This window comes from Mus pahari, chromosome 13 (assembly GCF_900095145.1).
Source record: "Mus pahari chromosome 13, PAHARI_EIJ_v1.1, whole genome shotgun sequence".
Classification (NCBI taxonomy): Eukaryota; Metazoa; Chordata; class Mammalia; order Rodentia; family Muridae; genus Mus; species Mus pahari.
The window spans coordinates 91,999,437-92,020,019 of NC_034602.1; the positions used below are offsets into that span (position 1 = coordinate 91,999,437).

The window sequence follows — 20,583 nt, forward strand, 5'->3', positions numbered from 1 at the left end:
TGATTTTTCGAGACAGGGTTCCTCTGTATAGCCCTGGCTGTCCTGGAACTCACTTTGTAGACCAGGCTGGCCTCGAAATCAGAAATTCACCTGCCTCTGCCTCCCGAGTGCTGGGATTAAAGGCGTGCGCCACCACGCCCGGCCCCAGTGTTGATTTTAAAGCATGCTAATAGAAGACAGAAATGTTGAGGAAGCTAATGAGGGATTATGTGGGATACCCTTTGTAATCCTCGGATATATAAATACTTTTATTGTATGTAGTAAGACACAGGTCTCATTATGTATCCCTGGCTGGCCTTGAATGCATAGAGTTCTGCCTGTCTTTGTCTCCTGAGTTCTGGAATTAAAGGTGACCTTCCATGTGTGGTGGTAAAGGCCTGTTTTCTCTGAATGAAGCTAAGGCAGGAAGGCTAAGGTCAGAGTCAATATAGCCCATACTTGGAGAACTTGTGTAAAAACTGAATGTAGGCTGGGTGTGAAGGTGCATGCCTTTAATCCCAGCACTTTGCTAGCTAGGCAGCAGCTGGTGGGTCTCTGTGAGGCTGGCCAGAGCTATGTAATAGATAGAACCTGTCTAAGCACAAAGCAAAACAGAGCACACCCACAAATAAGTGTTTTTAAAAAAACGAAAAAACCTTGTATGTTGTTGATTTAATGGGGAAGTGAAACTTTGAGCTTAGAATTAGTTCTCACATGGAAGTGCAGAGGTGTTGGGGGAGGGGCAAACTAGAAGGTTTTAGGAGTGCAGAAATGGAAGATAAGAATTAGTGAAGTAAGCCGGGCGGTGGTGGCGCACGCCTTTAATCCCAGCACTTGGGAGGCAGAGGCAGATGGATTTCTGGGTTCGAGGCCAGCCTGGTCTACAGAGTGAGTTCCAGGACAGCCAAGGCTACACAGAGAAACCCTGTCTCGAAAAACTAAAAAAAAAAAAGAAGAAGAAGAAGAATTAGTGAAGCAGAAAGAACAGCTGAAAAGGGTTGAGTTTTGTTTGAGTTCCTCTTAAAAAGTGTTGCAAAGTTACAAGTCCTCCTTCGAAACCAGTGAAATCACATTTGCTATCAAAGGAGCTCTGAGCAGCTGGCTCTCCCTCCTTTCCTGGTCTCCTGAATGCCTCTGGGGCAGGGAGGGAGGGCTGGCAGAGGCTTTGCTACCCCGTGTGTTTAATGAGGAGCCCTGCTTGGATACTTGCTGAGCTCCGGGGTTGAGACCCACCCACCCTCTGGGGAGAACAGTCCCTTGGAAGTGGCCCTGTTCTTAATCCTGGCAATGCACCGTTTAAGATCGATTTGGGATGGGTTAGAGGATTGCTTCTCTTTATCCACAGGAGATGGCAAGCGGAAATGAGAGTGAGCAAGTAGTGTTTGTAACAAAGAAGGCACTCGGGGTTGGGCATTTGGAAATTAGAGACCTGGAAATAGATTTCCTTAAATCCCACTTTGCCTTCACATGTACTGAAACAGAGCAACCACTGAGACGGAACAACCATGGTGAAGGGGAGGTGTGTGGCTCAATGGCTGTTTCTCGCCTGTGGCTCAGTCCTTCAGGGAGGGTGTCTTTAAAAGCATCCACCTGCCTCCTCCCTTTTCCTATGTCTGGTTTGGTTTTATTTTCTAGAGCCTGGGACAATTCTTTTGGCAAAGTGATTTTTGACCACATTTTCAACTCCTAACACACTGAGATGAACTAACAATTCTTGTGTGACTTTCAGGCCACTCTGGTCCCTAACACTCACATGACCATTGTAATATATGTGTATAACATCATAATCATTTAATTATATTAAATATTGTGATATATATATATATATATATGGACTATATATATATATATATATAGTCCCTAAGAATTTAGAGTGAATAAGGCAACCTGCTTAAAAAATAATATATGTAATGTTATGATGGGTGTAGTGGTATAGGCCAGAGACCCAGTTCCAGAGGCAAAAAGATTGATGCAAGTTCTAGGCCATCCTGGGCTACAAAGCAAGTGTTTGGAATGTTTTAAATATTCATCTAAAAGTCTATCTGTGTGTTTATCAAACAGTGGAGATGGTTCTGATTTCCTGGTCATTCTCTCTTCTCCTCCCATCTTTCCTCTTGTCTCTCTGCTCTGTTCTTCTCTTACTTCTCTCTCTCCTAGTTTCTTGGGACAGGCTCTTATATAGCCTAGGTCCTTCCAACTGGTTATGTTGTCCAGTAGGGCATTAAACTGCTGATCCTCCCGTCTCAGCAAATGATGACTCATCTAATGCTCATTTTGGGCATACTCCATTGAGTTGGTGATTATATTTAAGGTAGCTGGGGCATAGCTCGAGAGCTTGCCTGATACAACAAGCTGGGGGCTTGAACATGATTACATCACCTACTGAGTGTTGTTGGCATTGCATACATGTGAGAGAAACTTTTAAAGCTCATTAATTTAAAGAGCTAATGAAAAGGTCTTGCTGGCATCCAAGAGGTACAATGACTACCCGCTCACCTTGTAAAATCTGCCCTCTCAGCTTACCTGAGCACCCTGGCCCCGTGGGAGTAATGTAGAAATGGAAAGTTGTTCTTCTCTTGTGTGGGTGATTTGTGCTGTGTTATTCCACGGTAGTTTTCTATCATTAAGAGAACATCTGCTGGATAATAAGACAACTCTACATCTAAACCTTTTAATGAATCAATTATTAATTAGGATAGAGTCTTGTATGTAGTTTTTAGCTGGCTTGGAACTTGCCACATAGACCAGGTGAGCCTCAAAGGGATCCACTTGCCTCTGCCTGTGCACTGGAACTAAAGATGTGTCTCATTTGTGCAGCTGGACCTTAGCAGTTTTGCTCTTAGGTGCTTCCGAGATGAAAAGCAGAGAAATGGAGCCTCATCCAAGTATGGCTTCCTTTGCCTGAGAAGCCAAGGATTATGTGTGCTCAAAGCCTCTCAAGTGTGCTTTTGTTTACTTTTATTGCTGAACTAGACCTTGGGTCCCGTACATGGAGATTTTAGACTCCTGGACTTCCTTCTAGTATGATTGGATCTATTACTAGATCCTTCCATTTTAGAATATTCTGATTTATATTACAAGCTACTCAGAATCCAGGGACTCTTTTTTTTTTTTTTTTTTTTTTTTTTTTTTTTTTTTGAGACAAGGTTTCTCTATATAGCTCTGGCTGTCCTGGAACTCACTCTATAGACCAGGCTGGCCTCAAACTCAGAAATCCGCCTGCCTCTGCCTCTACCTCCCAAGTGCTGGGATTAAAGGCATGCACCACCAAGACCTGGCAAATCCAGGGACTCTAATATAAAGTCTAATTTGAATCCCATTCCATCTCCATGGGTAGATATTTGCTGTATTTTTCTCATTTTATATTTAATTGTCTCAGCAATTATCTGTTGAGAGATGAGTGCAGTCACTTGTTATTTATTTTGCGATGTGAAGGTCAAACACAGCTACATCTCCTTGGTGTAGTTAGGAAAGCTCTGCTAAGCTATACCTGACCTGAAAAAAAATCATTAAAAAAAATACGTTTTAGGTAGCTAGACTCACACCTATGTAACCCTGGCTGATCCGGATCATGGAGGCCTTCCTCTGCTTCCTGAGTGCCGGGTTAAAGGTATATGCTACTGTGTCCAATCTATATTTGCCACCCACATCTTGCTAAATTTTTAGTATTTTTTAAATTTTAGAATAAATCTGTACAGGATTGAAACAGAACTCTGCATGCAGAAGGATGTCTGGAAGAGCAGTCAGTGCTCTTAACTGCTGAGCCATCTCTCCAGCCTCCTGAAGTTTTATTTACTTATTTTCATGACTATGGGTCTTCTCTGTCTATTTATATATCTATATGCCACATGTGTGCCTGATTCCCAAAAACAGAAGAAGAAGAAGGCTTCTGATCCCTTGGGACTGGAGTTAAAGACAGTTAAGATCCAAGAAAGTGACTTTGGGACCTCTGGAAGAGCAGATGAGCCCTCTCTCCAGCCCTCAGGCATGTTTTTGTAGCATCACATATTGTCATGTCGAACCCATTGCTCCTTAAGTCAAGCAGGTCCAGTGAGTCCTTCACTCTCACCAGGGTCTGACAGTATGGGAAACACCTGTAGCAAGCTTCCCCAATAGCTCCGAAGGTAAAACCTTATCTTTGCAATAAACACTGAAAGTTGTTTTCCTAGACGAGAGACTTGCCAGATGCCCAAGTCAGAAGCGTGTGAATTGTTATCTCAAGGAGACTTGGTCCATGACAAACCAGCTAGTTCTGGTTGGTTTCTCTCTCCAGTCACACGCGCTCATCTTCAGGACTGGTGTGCTTGTGAGCTCAGAACAGTGCTTTCTTTGCACGGTTTGTCACAAGGAGGAGGAAGAGGAGGAGGAGGGAGGGAGGGAGGGAGGGAGGGAGGGGAGGCAGAGAGACTGACATAGAGACAGAGGAGGGCGGGAGCCCGCATTTCAGAGTCAAAACTCAAAGGACTGGTTAGTTCACCAAGTACACGAGTTCTCCAAACTACTACTGTACGTGGTGGAGAACGCAGCAGCTGGCAACTCGCCTCACTTGCCACCACTGCCTTCATTCCTGCGTAGGCGTCAGTCGTTCTCCATCATCAGAGCTAAAGCCAAGGGAGTGAAAGAAAAGCATTGTCTTGTGTTCTTATGTAAGTGGTTCTGACCTCTGAGGGGGACTACAGGTCTTTAGAAACTGGGCTATCAGTTACATGAGCAGTATAATGCGGCGAGTCCCCGGTCGAACCCGGAGCGCACCAAGGAAGTGTCCTTTCAGCAGCAGGTTGGTCCTCCGGGATGCCCATGTTAAATCTTCCTGCCTTTCTGCCCATCGTAGTTTCCAGCCGCTTCCCAGGCAAAGCCTGGTGTCTTTCCTGGTCTGAGTTGACGCAATTTTCGATTGTGCTTTCGAGCGTTTACGCTAGTTTGCATCATGGTTTTTGTTTGCGGGGGGTGGAGGGGAAGCAATTCTTTTAATTTATTAGGGGACTTCCCTGAATGGCTGTCTTCTGTGTAATCGCATGTTGCCTCAAGAGGGAAGTTGTATAAACACTTGTTTCTGGGCACTTTCAAAACTGAAAGCAAAGTTGAAGAAGGGTTGCTAGCCGATCCCTGATGTTTCCGATGGCAAGCCCCGCAGCCGCGGCCAGATGCTTCCACTCCCGGCACATCCCCGCGGCAGCAGGACCCCGAGGTCCCAGCCGGAACGCAGGGGGTCTAAGCAGCGCCCGTTTGAACACAGCCGAACTAGGGGCAGCGGCGGCGGCGGCGGCGGTGCGAGCTGCCCTTAAAAGGAGGCGGGCCGTACCACCGCGGCGCCTGCGGGGGGGTCCCGGCGAGCTCGGGCACCTCGAGGGGAGCCCAGCGCCGCGCACATCGCCCCCGAAGTGCGGGCAAACTGGGAGCCCGGACCCCGTGGCGAGCGGTGCGAACGCACCCCTTGGTCTCTGGTGACCCGACAGTGCCCCGGGGCGGCGGGCATCGCCGCTCCCTGGGCTCCAGGGAGGTGCGGCTCGCCCGGCTGCCCCCGGTGCCCGGATGTCCGTCAGGCTCGGCGCGAGCCGAGGCTCCGGGGGGCGGAGGCGGTGCTGAGGACGCAGAGCTGAGGACGCGGCTGCCGGGAGCGCAGTCTGCGGGGCAGTATCGCCGACGGCTGTGGCCGACCCTGAGAGCGGCGCGGGCCGAGAGAGCCTGCGGGGCGAGCGCGCAGATGGATTTGGGACGCCAGGCAGTGTGAGCCGAGCCATGGCAGCCCATTCCAGGTGAGGCTTGCGTAGGGGGCGTCTGGGACCCGGGAGTGGCCGCGGAGCCCGGGGCAAGGGCGGCGCGGGTGGGAGTGCCGGGGGGGGGGCGGGGACCGCAGGAAGCCAGCGGCTGGGTCACTGCTATCTCATCCCGGAGTGTCGGGTAGAAGAGTGTCTGAACCGAGTGCAAAGGGACCGCCCGGAAAGTTAAGGTTAAAGATCCCGCTTCTGCCCCCAAGAACTGTTATTTTCGGAAAGTGAAGTTGGTTTCTCTCGTCTGCCGGAGCCTGGATTTTCACTGAGGTGCCCTGTGCACTCTTCTCCGGCTCTACTCGTTGCTGGTTTAGCGTCTTCCAAAGAAATTTGGAAGCGCACTTAATGGAAAGTAGGATTCGCCCAAGAGAGAGTGGCGGAGCCTGGTGAGTAATGTAGTTTGGGTTTTTTTTTTTTTTTTTTTTTTTTTTATTTCTAGATTGTAAGATTTCACATTATACGGCACAGTCAGAGTGAATCTGCTGAGTAGGCAAAGGCCGGAATGCGCTGGGTTGGTGAAGGGGAGCCCCGCAGTTGCTGTCAGGGGAGCGCCCTGTACTGCAAGGACCGAGTCTTGCCTTCTCCCGGGTTTGCAGGTTTTGAAAGGAGCCTTAAAACTTGGCCGTACACCGGTGCCCAAGATTGAGGCTGTTGGGTGTTATCGCGCTTCGTTTTCTACAGCTGTTGGTAGTCAGGGAAAACAGGACCCGTGGAACGTTTTCAAAACTTATGCCAGAAGGCAGTGTGATTGCATAGGTTTACAATTATGGAAAAGTTCTTTAGTCTTAATACTTGATTTAGGATAGTGATTTGGTGACATATCTGGACGCTGAGCTGAAGTAATTTTAGGTCTGAAGATCATGGAGAACAGTAGATTTGTAAATGTTAGAGACTGAGTAGATAGAACTTGAATTAGATAAAACTTAACCTCCCAAGTGTGTCTTACTTTAAAAACAAGTTTAATCCTCTCAACTTGGCTTAATTGTGTCTTCATTTTATTGGGTGTTGGAAGGAAGGGGTTCCTAATGGAACAGAGGAGTAGGGGAACAGAAGTTGCATCTCAAATTTTTGTTAAATCTTAACTAAAAAGCAACCTTTAGCTTTTAGCACAAACAGAACCTGTAGATTTTCATATCATTACAGTGACTGCAGATGTCTTCAATCTCTAACGTTTCCCATTTGCTTGAAATTAAGGAGCTGTTTGTCTTTCTTGGCTAGTAATTAAAATATGTTATAGCTGGTTGCCCACACCTTTAATCCCAGCACTCAGAAGGCAGAGGCAGGAGAATCTCTGAGTTCTGGGGAAAGCCTGGCTCACCTTTAATCCCAGCACTCAGCAGGCAGAGGCTAGGGGATTTCTGGGGAAAAGCCTGGTCTACAAGGAGAGTTCCAGGACAGCCAGAGCCGTTGTTACACAGAGAAACAGTCTCAACACTCCCAAACCATTATGTTGTCACCTTGTCAATGGTGTATTTCCTTTGTATTATGTAATTTACTTGTGAGAGCATCCTTATGTATCACGCTGCCTCAGGATCCCTTGGCATACAACCGGAGATTAAGGTACCTCTTATAAAATGGTTAAAGCTGCCAGAGCATGGGGATTTGAACCTAGGTTCTATTGTTCCAATTCCTGAGCTCTTAAACTAACATCAAATGTAAAATGAAATAAAAGATAAATTGGGTCCTGGGTATGCTAGACACAGCAGTAAGCTGCTGTAATTGGATTACCTCTTGGTCACCTAAATAGACAAGCAAGTGTTTTATTATTTGCACTTGGTAGTTAAGGAAACTGAGGCCTAGCTAGGTCATGCAGGTTTCTTGCCCAAGGTTACACAGGTGCAACCTACCTGACTTGTGTAGTCGCTACAGTGTAGCACTTCCTGCTTCTTTTTGCCTCTGCTGTGCCAGCTGCAGAACCCCAGAGGAAGAGCCCGAAAGTGATCTCAGCTAAGTTTGCTCTGGTGCAGCATGTTTAATCTAAGTCATTAGCATGGCTGCACAGGACAGCAGCAAAGACTCTGGGGTTCTTTCCTGGCCGGCCCACAAGCTCTGGCACTAGAAACAAAAGCACACGCCATCAAGGTTGTCTTCTTGGCATTTTCTTAGCCCTAGTGTTGAGTGTCTACCCTGTTACAAACATCCCTTCAATTTTGCCTTGAATGTAGTCCAAGCATTCAGGAGAAACCTAAACATTCTTTGTGATACTAAAACTATTGGCATGTGTCTTGTGGAGGACAGAAGATTTGCTTGCTCTTGTGACAGTTTATTTGAATGGTCAGGCTCATTGGACTTCACAGCTCACTGTTTTAACCATAGTGGTTAAGAGCACTTCCTGCTCTTAAAGAGGACCGGAGTTCTATTCCTAGTGTCTACATGCAGTTCACAACCACCTGTAACTCCAGTTCCAGGAGATCCAGTGACCCTTCTGGTCTCCATGGACATCAGGCAGGCAGGCAGGATACATACATACGGGCAAAAATGCACACAATCAAAAGAAAAAAACAAGGAAAGAAAGAAAGAAAGAAAACAAAAGGAAAGGAAAGCCTCCAGCAAACCTAGCCCAAGAAGTTTGATTGTGCATAGGCCTACTTGTAGGTGGGAGCTTAGATGGGATCTTGCCTTGCCAAGGTGGGACAGGCCCCGATTTAAAGCTGATGTGAATGAGCTATGCTGCATCCGATTCTCTTTGTGAGTCAGGGCAGGATGATGTTACTTCCCATATCAGTTGTGAATGAGGGTACTAAGTTTTTATGGGCTCCGTAGCTGCTCCTTCTTCTCCCAAACTGTGAAAGTAGTAGTTTTGCTTTGGTGGTGGTGTTGGTGCTGCTGCTGCTGCTGCTCCTCCTCCTCCTTCTCCCCCTCCCCCTTCCTTTGATCCTGGGACCCAATATGTAGAACAGGCTGGCCTCAAACTCACAGTTGCACCTGCCTCTTTAGGGGTCAATGGCATGTGGCACCTTGCTTGGCAAGGATAGATTTCTTTGTAATGGAAGACATTTATTAACTACCACTTTAAAAACCCATGGTTTATTTAGGATTGAGTTGGGAGTTAGTTACAGCAGGCTATGTGCTATACCAGTCCACCATGGGCTTCTCTGGAACCTATAATATAACACACTTCCTTCAGAGAACTGGTAGAAACTTGATTTCCTCAACATAAAGCAGTTACAGATCATAATAAGAGTTTCTGGAGTCTCATCTGTGTGGAGGCTGTTCCTATTAAACAGTAAATTCGGTGTCTGGACCTTGTCCTATGCTTGCAGTATGATGAACAGTGTGGATTGCTAGAATAAAAAGAAGACCCGTGTCTGACTTTCAGCTCTCCCAGTTCTTCCATTAAAACCATCCTTGGAGTCTAGGGTGGGATCTATATTTATCTTCTATCTTAATTAGTTCTCAAACATGCTGTGTGTTGGGCTTGAAGATAGACCTGGTAATTCCAACCAATAGGAATTAGAGGCAGAAGATAGCTTCAGGTTTAAGACCAGCAAGGGAAAGTACAAGCAGGGGAAGGGTGTCTGGGTGGCCTCAGGAGTGGAAATTTCTTTACATTTGGTGATTGAGCTCAGAGATCTGGAGAAGTGTCTGTACACTGCAAAGGTCTGGCCAGCACTTGTTCACAGTTTTCCTTTGGAATTTGACACAAGTCCTGTTAATGAAGTCCCGGAGTCAAGTAAACAAAGTCAGGTTGTTCCCAAGGTTCATGTGAAGCTGGGTTTCAGTGGTTCTGTTCTAGTGAGGGAAACTGTTCCTGTCGAACGAAGTGTGGTCCTTAAACTGGTACAAAACCAGTTTGGCCCCACCTTGTGCCTCCCCCGCCACTGGGGAGCTACTGATTACCTGGCAGAATACCCAGAATGCAAAGCAGCTCTGATTAAACAGAAGAATTATCGGCAAGTGTAGTTTAAGGAAGAGATTTGGAGAGAAGAAGGATGTGTGCCCTACTTGACCCCATGACTGGTCCCCCCTCTCCCCCATGGTGTCTTTACACAGGGACTGGGAGACAAAGGAGGCCCAGACAAGTCTTCAGGAATTACTCTGTAGTACATCCTGGGAGCCCAGTGAGCGTCCTGACTCACAGTCTAGCTCTTTCCAAGATGAATGAATACTGCAGGAGCCATGAGTCATTTATTTATTTTTTATTTATTTATTTATTTTTTTCCTGAAAGTTAGCTGGCTTATAGGACATTGTTTGGCAACATTAATGGGAGTGGTCTCCTAAGAGATCTAGGTGGTTCCATGCAGGCATGAGTTGTTCCGTACCTGATCACAGGCTGACCTGTGATCCCAAGAATGAGATTTCATGAATGATGCTGAGCCTCAAGTATATATGCAGGGAGAAAAGCTAGTCTCCATCGTGGCTGTGAGCTGAGAGAACATTTCTTTCTAGCCAGGTACTATCATTTCTGTCTTATTCCAGTTGATACATCCCCGAGAAGCTGTAGAAAGGGACTAAATGCCTGCTTAGCTCTGAAGTCTAAGGCAACCCAACTGCCTTTGCAAGTAAATCTAGATTTTTTTCGATTCTCAGGCTTCTCCAATTCATTGGTTAACTGGGGCTTACAAATAAGTACACTTCACCTCAGAATGTGAAATGTCATGGAAATCTGCTTTGTCCACCGAGGAAAAGGTCTTTCAGACATTTCAGACATTTCTTGGCTCAGACTGTCTAGAGCTGGGGCATTGCTATTTTACTGCTCTCTGTATAACTTATGTTCTGCTTTTCTGTTCCCTGAAGTAAGTGGAAGTCAAGCCTTGCCTCAGACTGTCTTTCAGTTTACGGCAGATATCACAGAGTAGGCAGACCTCAAGGTATCCCGTGGCTGGCGTGGTGATGCTCTGGAGGCAGAGGCAGGCAGAGCTCTGAGTGCCAGGACATTGAGGGCTACTTTGTGAGGTGAAAAATAAGTAATGTTTGATGTTTAGTTTTAGACTCAGTCGAAAAATAATTTATACCTTTGTGTGTGATATCCTTGGGCTCCAGATAGGAAGATTAACTTTAATCCTGTGCTGGCTTCTGGGTGTCCACAGACATGAGTGTCCGGGCTCCTCCTGTGCAAAGCTTTCCCCTCTCCACTCTGCAGAGAGTTAAAGCTTAACCTAATGGCATTAGCTGGTGGACACCAGATCCTGAAAGCCTTGCTTTATGTTTAAGGCCTCTTTTCTTGTGTTGGTTTATTAGCTGTGTTTTTAATTTAACCAGCTTAAATGCCTGCAGGAGTCCGAGGGCAGGAATTTGATGTTAGATTTAAAGTATTAAGAGGAAAATCCCAATAGTGACATTATCTCGTCCAAAGGAGCAGAAGTAAACAAAGGGAGAAATATTTTCATTGACCGTTAACTTGTGTTTATTTTGGAATTAGACTTTATCTTTTAAAAGGATACCCACAGTTTGACCACAACCGAAAACTACCAAGAACTGTCTTTCCTCTTCTCTGGCTGGTTTTGGAGTGCTGTTGGCTGTGTGGTCCTTCAACAAGGGTCTGGGGGGACTTGTCTTTCAGTGTAGCTTGCTTCTGGCAAGGAATATTTTAGGGGTACATGGGCCCTCGTCCTGGGTTGAACACCAGAATCACCTAGGTACTTGTCACCAATTTGGCTTCCCTTCCCCCCAGAGCTGCTGATTGGTCAGGTCCTGGGCGGAGCTGGGGTGGAACCCTGCTGTCCCGGGTGCGGGGGGGGGGGGCATATATCAACTTTGTGAACTGGTTAGCGGGACAGGAAGAAGCCATGCAAATACATTGTGGTTACATTTTTATTGAAGACGTTACTAGTGTATACACTTTCTCCTGGGCCAGAACCGAGGATAGCAGAGTGTAGAGGAGCCTCCGCAGTCCACGATCGGCCGAGATGTTAAAGCCGGTTGTGCTGCTGTTTACGATCTGTGTGAGCGAAGGGAGCAGGCAAAGAGGGCAGTTGGTCGTGCCTCCTGCCGCAGTCAGCCAGTGTTGCTTCCCAAGGACCTTGATGTTTAGTCGCTCCTTTACTCTGCCCCGCTGGCTCCCTTCCTATGCCACTAAGCCACTTTCTCACACAACCCTTCCCCCTAGGGCTCCCCAGGTGCTGCTGTTCTCCTTCTGTCTCGGAAGAGTTACACAGCTGGGTCTTGGTGGTGACTCGGCACCGGCTCTGAACCTGGAGTGAAAGCTGTTTGTGTTTGTTGAGCAGAGAGCACCCGCTTGGTGTCCTGCTGTTGAACACGGGAGATCCCCAGTAAGGATCTTGACGTGGGATCGTTACTGGGAAGTTAGTGTTAAACCGACCGCACAGAGCATTTCCTGTAGCCCCCCGTTCAGGAAGCTCTGGAGGAGGTGCTCTTGGGTTTCCCGTTCTTGGAGCGCTCTTTCTGGGAAGCATCCCAGCAGAAGTGCATGAGATATGGAGCACACTTAAGGGCGCTGTGTGGTGTCATTAAATTTTGAGTCGGTGCACAGTCACCACGTGACATTCATCTAGGGTGGTGTGTCTGGATCTCTTGGTAAAGTTACACCTCTCCCCTCCCCTCCCGGCTCACTTTAACTGAAGGTGTATGAGATTCACTCTGGAGGTCGGTGTATGGAAAACCGATGTGAAGTTAACCTGCCAGTTCCCATAGAAATAGGAAAACTGACAGTTTGGTGGAAAATGTTTCGATTTCATTCTTTAGCTAATTAAGAAATTTTTGGTTAACAGGATTATTTTTAATTGGTAATATTGAGTTACCAAAACACTGATAAAGAAGAGTCGATAATCTAATTTTTTTGGGGGGGGGGCGGGGTTTCAAGACAGGGTTTCTCTGCATAGCCCTGGCTGTCCTGGAACTCACTCTGTAGTCCAGGCTGGCCTCGAACTCAGAAATCCGCCTGCCTCTGCCTCCCAAGTGCTGGGATTAAAGGCGTGCGCCACCACACCTGGCTGTTTTTTTTTTTCCTGGAAGGAAAATTTCATATCACTGGGAGACTATGCTTAATTTTAAATAGTTTTTAAGTCTTTTTTTTTTAATGATATGTTAACTCAAGCTCCACCTTCACCTTGTTTTCAAGTGACTTTGAGGAGCTGTTTGCCTCTTTATTTCATAGCCTGTGTCTTCCATTGACCTTTCAGACACAGACCATGTCTCATTAACTCCATTTAAAAGACCATATGCCCTGCACTCCGGAGGCAGAGGCAGGTGGATCTCTGTGAGTTCAGGGCCAGCCTGGTTTACAGAGCAAGATGTTATACAGAAATATCCTGTCTTGAAAAATCTAAAACAACAATCAAAAACTAAATAAAAAAAAAAACATATACGTTGCCAGCATACTTGGGGTTTTGTTCCTCACTTCCACAGCAAGGACTTTGATTCTAGAAATGCCTTGCTTACTCTCGGCCATCACAAAGGCCTGAGGATTAAGCAGCAGTCTACAGGTTCATTTGTCTTTAGTTTAATTTGTAGTTTTTTAAAGAATGTCTGGAACTTTTCATGTCATGTCTTCTGAGTTCCCCATGTCCCCCAATGCTGTTGAAATGGTATAGAGTCCCATAGTCTCACTGTCCCCAGCCAGCTAGACCAGAGCTATGCTCCTGTTCTGGGTTTTCCTAGCCAGTAACCCGGTGATCAGGCAGTTGCACTCCTAGCTGACTTAAGCTTTAGTAACAGGTCATTCCTCAGCTTTGTTTCCTAGATCACACCACACTGTATGATTGTTCTATTCTGGTAAGAAAACAAATGACTTTACTGAGAGGCACACCACTTTGCACAAAGTTCACTCATTTAAGTTGCACAGTTCATTGTTTTTTGACACCTATTTTTTTTTCATTTTTTGAAAGATTTATTTATTATTGTATGTATGTATACGCAGCTATCTTCAGACACACCAGAAGAGGGCATCAGAGCTCATTACGGGTGGTTGTGAGCCACTATGTGGTTGCTGGCATTTGAACTCAGGACCTACAGAATTGCAGTTCTTAACCACTGAGCCATCTCTCCAGTCCCTATTTTTTTATTTCATGTAAGTTTTTGCCTGCTTGTATATCTTTGCACCACATGTGTCAGGAAGAAGGTGCCAGCCCCCCTGGGATGGAGTCACAGAAGGTTGTCAGCTGCCACGGTTGGTACTCATGCCCTCTAGAAGAGCAGCCAGCCCAGTTAACTTCTGAGCCATCTCTCCATCCCTCGTTGATTGCCTAAGTGTAGAATCGACCATAAGTAGGTTTCTGAAGACTTTATTATCATTTTTAAAAGCTTTATTTATTTATTTGTTTTATGTATTCACCATTGCTGTCTTCAGACACACTAGAAGAGGGCATCAGATCCCATTACAGATGGTTGTGAGCCACCATGTCGTTGCTGGGATTTGAACTCAGGACCTCCGGAAGAGCAGTCAGTGCTCTTAACCACTGAGCCATCTCTCCAACCCATTATTATTATTTTTTGAAAGGCAAGTTTTAAAGTTATATTTATGTACAAATAACTAAGCAGCATACATTTAACTGACTCTAGTGGTGAGTTCTTTGGTCATTGCCTTTTCCTGTTGGGCAAGCGAGCCAGATTTTGGACCCAGGATGTTGCCCCATTGGTGGCCGCAGATCTCATCCTATCTGCCCTCTTAACTGACCCAGAGGACTTCCACCAGCTTAAGCCTTTGTCTTCTTAGTTAGCTGTGTGGTAGATGTCTTCCGTGGGCCAGCCTGGCCTTCTCATTGGTGATGCAGTAGGGAACCCCATATTGTGACACAGGGCAGGAAGCAAGACCCCCTCCAGCTTGATCAAGTCCCCATCCATCACCTGTGATGACCACAAGCCAGTCCTTGTTCTCCAGCAAGGTAGTGACCATATTGACCCCTGCTTGAAGGACAGATGGTCTCGTAGTGGAGATGACCACTTTGCCAACAGTTTTCCTATCAGCATGGGTCTGCAGGCAGCCTTTGCTGCTCTCTGTGGTCTTAACTGGACAGACTTAAGTAGCTGGGTGCTGTTTGATGGTGCAGGGCCTGGGAGAACTTGGATAATGGAAAGAGGAGGCACTTGGAGCCACTTACAGAGGATAGATAGCGCTTTGCCACTGCAGCTGGATGCCTTGGGGGCTGTTTGACAAAGCCTTTGAGGTTCCTTTAGGGTTGGATGTCTTGTACAACACTGAAGTTCTCAAACTGAACATTGGCCAGGTTTTTTGTCTTCCTGTTTCTTCAGAGCAGGGGTTGGGGGCTGGGGCCACCTCCTTCCCTTGGCTTGGTTTCTTTATCTTGTTCCACTGAAGGAGAGAGTAGATTTGCAAAGATTTTAAAGTCACACTTCCTATCGCTCCCAAGGATCTCTATGCTCATCTTAGTTGTGTATCCCTGCAACCATTACCCTACTTTCTCTCTGTGCAAAACTGCCTTTTCTGGATATTTTACATACACGGGTTCATGAATGGAATTTTGTGGTTTCTTGGGTCCAGTTTCTTCACTCAGATAGTTTTTGAGGTTCTATTATGGGCCAGTCTGTGTAGTTCTGTCTAACTTACCACCAAATAGCAGTTTCTGTGTGTGTAATCAGGCTGTTTGCAACCTTTTTTTTTTTTCAGTTAGGAATAGGTTATAATAACATTTCTTTGCAACTTTTTTTTTTTTGGAAATGTTTTACTTTTTCTTAGGTGTTTAGGGTTTGGAGTTTTATTGCTTCTGTGATAGTTTCATGCTTATTTTTAGATTTTGTGTGTGTGTGTGTGTGTGTGTGTGTGTGTGTGTATGTATACACACCATAGTGTGTAGGCAGCAATCAGAGGGTGGCTTAGCGATCTGGTTCTTCGTGTCTTCCTCCATGTGGAATCTATGACTGGATGCTTTGTATCTTTTTCCCGTGAATCATTGTAACAAGCCTATGCTTTTTCTTTAAAAGAAAAAAAAACTTTTTGAAAAAAACCAAGATGGCGTTCCAATTATTTGTCCATTCTAGCCTACATGTAGGAGATCTGATTTTAACAGCTTTGGGGAAGTTATTTGCCATCTTTATAGCTGTGTGGGTGGTGAAAGGAAAAGCTCTGAGATGTCACCAAGTCTTGGATGGTTGTTAGTATGTGCAGCCTGGCACTGTTGGTGTGCACCGTTAGTCCTGGCACTCTGTCAGTTCTTCAAGGCTACAGAGAAAAACAAAACAAGAAACAAACAAAAAAATATATTATTGTTAATTTATGTGACTTAAGACCACAGCTACCATTTTGCATAGAAAATTCTTTGTGTTTGTGTGTGTGTGTGTGTTTTGGAGGCATGGTCTTTTTTTTTTTTTTTTTTGGTTTTTCGAGACAGGGTTTCTCTGTGTAGCTCTGGCTGCCCTGGAACTCACTTGGTAGACCAGGCTGGCCTCGAACTCAGAAATCCGCCTGCTTCTGCCTCCCGCGTGCTGGGATTAAAGGCCTGTGCCACCAGGCCCGGCTGGAGGCATGGTCTTTTTATGGGCCTGGCTCTCCTGGAACTTGCTATTGTAGACCAAGATCCACCAACCTCCACCTCCCAATACATTGACCACTATGCCTGCTTTGTAATTCTTTTTTTAAAAAAAGATATAATTTTTTCTCTATGAGAGTTTGTCTCCGTGTAGGTATGTACACCTTGTGAATGTGAAGGCCCCTGGGACTGGAGTTACAGTTGTGAGCTGCCATATGCTTGCAGTAGAATCCGTGTTCTCTATAGGAGCTTAACCACCGAGCCATCTCTTCAGACCCTCTTCCTTGTATGTCTTAGATTTTTTTTTCTTTCTTTCTTTTTTCAGTGCTAGGGTTTGAACCTAAGGTTTCCTGCATATTGAATATGCATTCTAATACTGAACAGTTTATTCCACAAGTTTAACCACACCTGGTGCAGGAACATTGCTTTCTTCTTTTATTGCTATTATATTTATTATATTAATTAGACAGGGTAAGTGATGGTGTTATTTTGCCTAATTGATGTATGCATACAAACACACTAATAGATTTTGAAAAGTTTGACGAGGTCATTTTTTATCATTTGGGAGCCATCAAATAAGGGATGTGATAAAATCTAGAAGACTTGGCATAGCGACACCAGGAAGTCATCAAGGTTAGATAGTCAGAGGTCAGTCAGCCTGGCCTGTAAGTAGAAAGCTTAAGGCTACCCTCCTGCTCATCTGGAGGACTGTCCTGGGACCCAGGGCGAAAGGCAGCCTCCCTCTGCAAACAGGTCTCCATGAGGTTACAGGTTATAATTTTGTTACCCAATCCAATCACACAAAGGAGCTTTGAGGGAGATGGGCCAGGAAGCGTGGAATGTTACAGACTCCCCCTCGGTGTTTCAGAAAGAAGCAGGTTCATGTTGCAAGTAGTTTTTCCTCTGTTTCTGTGGCTTCCTGAGAGGACGCAATCCTAAGAAACTGTAGCAGGAACCCGTGGACTCCGCCCCTCTAGCTGTGGGAGCCTGTTCATCTCCCTGTGCATCTGCCCTGCAGACACATTCTGGTGATCTTTTGTTGCGTAGTCTATGATTTTTTTTTAAATTAGCACTTCCTGAGCATATAACAATAATGTGTTTCCATTATCTTTAAACAGCAGAATTAGAAACATTGTATAACATGCCTGTCTAAGGAAAATATGTTTATAAGAAAACAGGAAGTCTTATCTATTGTTCTGAAGTGGTCTGAGAGCTGACTTAAACGGCTCAGACCACTAATGGGTTTTCTATTCTCCTTGGTATCCTGAGTTCTCAAATATTGACTAGATGGCTTTTAAAAAACTTTTTTCATGTTTTGTCTGCACCATGTGTATGCAGTGCTTACAGAGGCCACAAGAGGGCATTGGACCCCTGGAATAGGAGATTCTGACTGTTGTGAGCACCATATGGGAGCTGGGAATCAAACTGGAGTCCTGGAAGAACAGTCAGTCAGTGGTTTCAATTGCTAAGCCACCAATCTAACCCTTTGATGAATGTTTTTGATGTGGAGATACCAGTACCAAGCCTCCCTTGCCTTTAAACTTGCTATCCTCCTGTCTCTCAACTTTGTGTGTGCCAAGGCTAAAGACAATACGCTATTAATATATAATATATAAGTGACCTGGTGGGTAGTGTTGTATCTTTGAGATAATGTTTTTCATGTGTGCTTTATCTTGGTTTACAGGCTGAGGGACAGTTCCACAAGCTCCCAGTCTGCACCTCTCTCCAAAGTACCCATTCTTTCTGTCTGACAGACAGTATCAAATTCTGAACCGAGGTTGTCTGACAGTATAACAGAACGAGCATCTGTCTTTAGTGTTAGTCTTTGCTGAGAATTCTTTGAGTTGAAATTTAAAAAAAAAATCATTTCGATTCATTCATTTTATGTGTTCTTGGCATTTTGGCTGCATGCACATGTAGTGTGTGTACCTGATACCCAGGATGGTAAGGACAGGGCACCAGATCTCTAGTTACAGGTGGTTGTGGGCCACTGTATGGGTGCTAGGAATGGAAACCTGGTCTCCTGCATGAGCAACAGGTGCAATTAACAGAACCCCTCATTTGAGAATTCTCATGAGCTTTGCTGTGCCTTCCCAGATGACCTTCAGTGCTCTGTCAGGAAACTTGTGGTCTTTTAATAGGATGCTTCCCTTGCAAATTTGGAAAACCTCATCCTGTTTTCCAGAACATTACAGCTTAAGTCAGGGTTACCATGACCCTTGCAGCTTTTCATGAGGTGATTCCCAGCGGTTCCTGAATCACTAGGCAGGCAGCATCCGTCTGTAGTGGAGACGTGGAGGTCCTGTTTGCCTCAGTTTCCCAGAGAGTAGTAGAAATGTGCCTTCACTCTTGCCATTGGCAAAGGAAGCTCTAACAGTCTGACCAAATGTCACTGTGATTTAAATGTGACTTTAGGCAGAAGAGCAGATTAACTTGTAGCTCTGAGTAGCATCTCCCTCTGTCTCCCCCCACCCCCACCCCAGGGTCTCCCTGAGAATTGCTCTCCGATTTCAACTAGGCTGACTGCCTGCAAGCCTGGCTTGCTCGCCTCCCTTCCAGGGCTAGGGTTATGGGCACTCACAGCTGGGCCTGACATTTTTCCATGGGTGCTGGGGATTTGAACTCTGAGCCTTGTGTTCTTCCTCATTGAGTCACCTCTCAAGCCTGAAAAAACAAAAAGATCTTAGGGGTAATTTGTAATGGTGAATTTTGACACTTTGAAAGGCAGGACTTGTATGAAGTCTCTAGATGGCAGATGGGACGTGAACTAGAGAAATAGAGCTGTAATTCTACCTCTTTCTAAAGGCTGAGTTCACTGGGTGGGTAGACACATGTGTGAGTGAGTGTGAGTTTATGTATGTGTGAAGGAGTGTACATGTGAGTATGTATATGTATATATGTGTGAATGAGAGTGTGTGTGTGTGTTGGCTGGAACTTGCAGGGAAAACTCTTTGAAATAAGAAGGAAATGCAATTCTGATGGTTTCTTTAGAGGTTTCTTTAGAGGTACTAAAGTAGAAGGTGAAGAAATAGGGCTTAGGCAGGAGAGATTTTCCTTCCTTCCTTCCTTCCTTCCTTCCTTCCTTCCTTCCTTCCTTCCTTCCTTCCTTCCTTTTCCCCAAGACACTTTATCTCTGTAGCCCTGGCTATCCTGGAACTCACTCTGTAGACCAGGCTGGCCTCCAACTCAGAAGTCCGCCTGCCTCTGCCTCCCAAGTGCAGTAGAGGAATTCATGGTTTTCAGACACAGAATGGGACAGGGCAACATGGGAAGTGAGGTCAGGCTCTGTTCTGGAGCCTTTGTTTCCCAGGGGAGCTACGTGCAGACGCCAAGCATGGTGATCCCCGAAGTCAAGAGGCTAAGGCTAGCGTGGGATACACAGCAGCACCCCCCAAATCCAAGCTAGAGCAAACATTTAAAGGTTTTAGGTAAGGGCCTCAGTCTGCATGCTGATCACAGACACAGAACACATACGTGGCTAACACTCATTTTGCACGTTGTGGGCTACTGTTTTTCTTTCCTTGTATAGAGTCACTGTAAATATGGTGGATACACTTGAGCTTCCAGACGGCTCCTTTCTAGTAAAACCTGAGATGAATTGCAAGCTGGGTCACATGGACACGGGGTTATCCTGGTGGTTTATGTAAAACACTCAGAAAAGTTGAGTGAATTCCACAAGAGAAAGTCCTGTTGCATACAGATTACTACAGCGTGCTTTTACAGTGAATTAATGTCTTGGTCATAGTAGCATACAATGAATATACTTCATTTTTTATTGTTTGAATCATGTATGCCATATAGCTTTTCCTAAATATCTTGGCATGTAAATCATTAACTGAAGTTGAGTCATATAGTTTTCTTTAACTTCCTAAAATATGCAAAGAGGCACAAAGCTCAAAATGTGCGGGAGTGTACTGGCAGAGCAAAGCAGTTTTCAGCAACTTTTTTGGTATGTGGGTGGGAGGGTGATTTAAACATGGAGTAACCCGGTATATACCCGCTCTACTTTTTGTCCCTGAGTGCTGTTAATTCTGTTTTTAAAAGTAATAAAGTGATTGAGGCATGGATTGAGGTAGATTAAACTCAGGCAGAGGCTGGCAGATCTTTGAGTTGGAGCATTGCCAAAAGGACATAGTCCCTCGTCTCAGATATCAATGACAACAAAATAAGTATAAACAATGTGAGTGGCTTTATATGTTCTTCATAATGGGCCCCATCTGAGTATCATTTATCCATCCATCCATCCATCCATCCATCCATCCATCCATCATCCACCCACCCACCCACTCAGCCTCTTACCCATCCACCCACCCATCTCCCATCCATTTGGTTATTGGTTGAGGATCCTGTGGGTGAATTCTGAGGTCATAGAATTCTTGGTACATGTTCTTTACCTGGCTGCTTCTTCTTCTTCTTCTTCTTCTTTTTTTTTTTTTTTTTTTTTTTT

At 45.4% G+C, this 20,583-nt stretch overlaps 1 protein-coding gene across 5 annotated transcripts in view; it reads left to right on the forward strand.

Annotated features, from left to right (window-relative positions):
- Aff1 (AF4/FMR2 family member 1) overlaps positions 1–20,583 on the forward strand; it is a 161,771-nt gene that overhangs the window by 57,136 nt on the left and 84,052 nt on the right. The window contains exon 1 of one of the 5 annotated variants that reach the window (XM_029544937.1): positions 4,478–4,625. The exons of 2 other annotated variants lie outside the window; for them this stretch is intronic. Coding sequence is in view for 2 of the 3 variants with exons in the window: in XM_029544934.1 (XP_029400794.1) it covers positions 6,096–6,136 (41 nt within the window). In the remaining variant the exon portion in view is untranslated. Of the gene's footprint in view, positions 1–4,477; positions 4,626–5,376; positions 5,736–5,955; positions 6,137–20,583 lie in introns of those variants that run through there. 2 more of the 5 variants (XM_021210740.2, XM_029544934.1) reach the window with 2 other exon arrangements.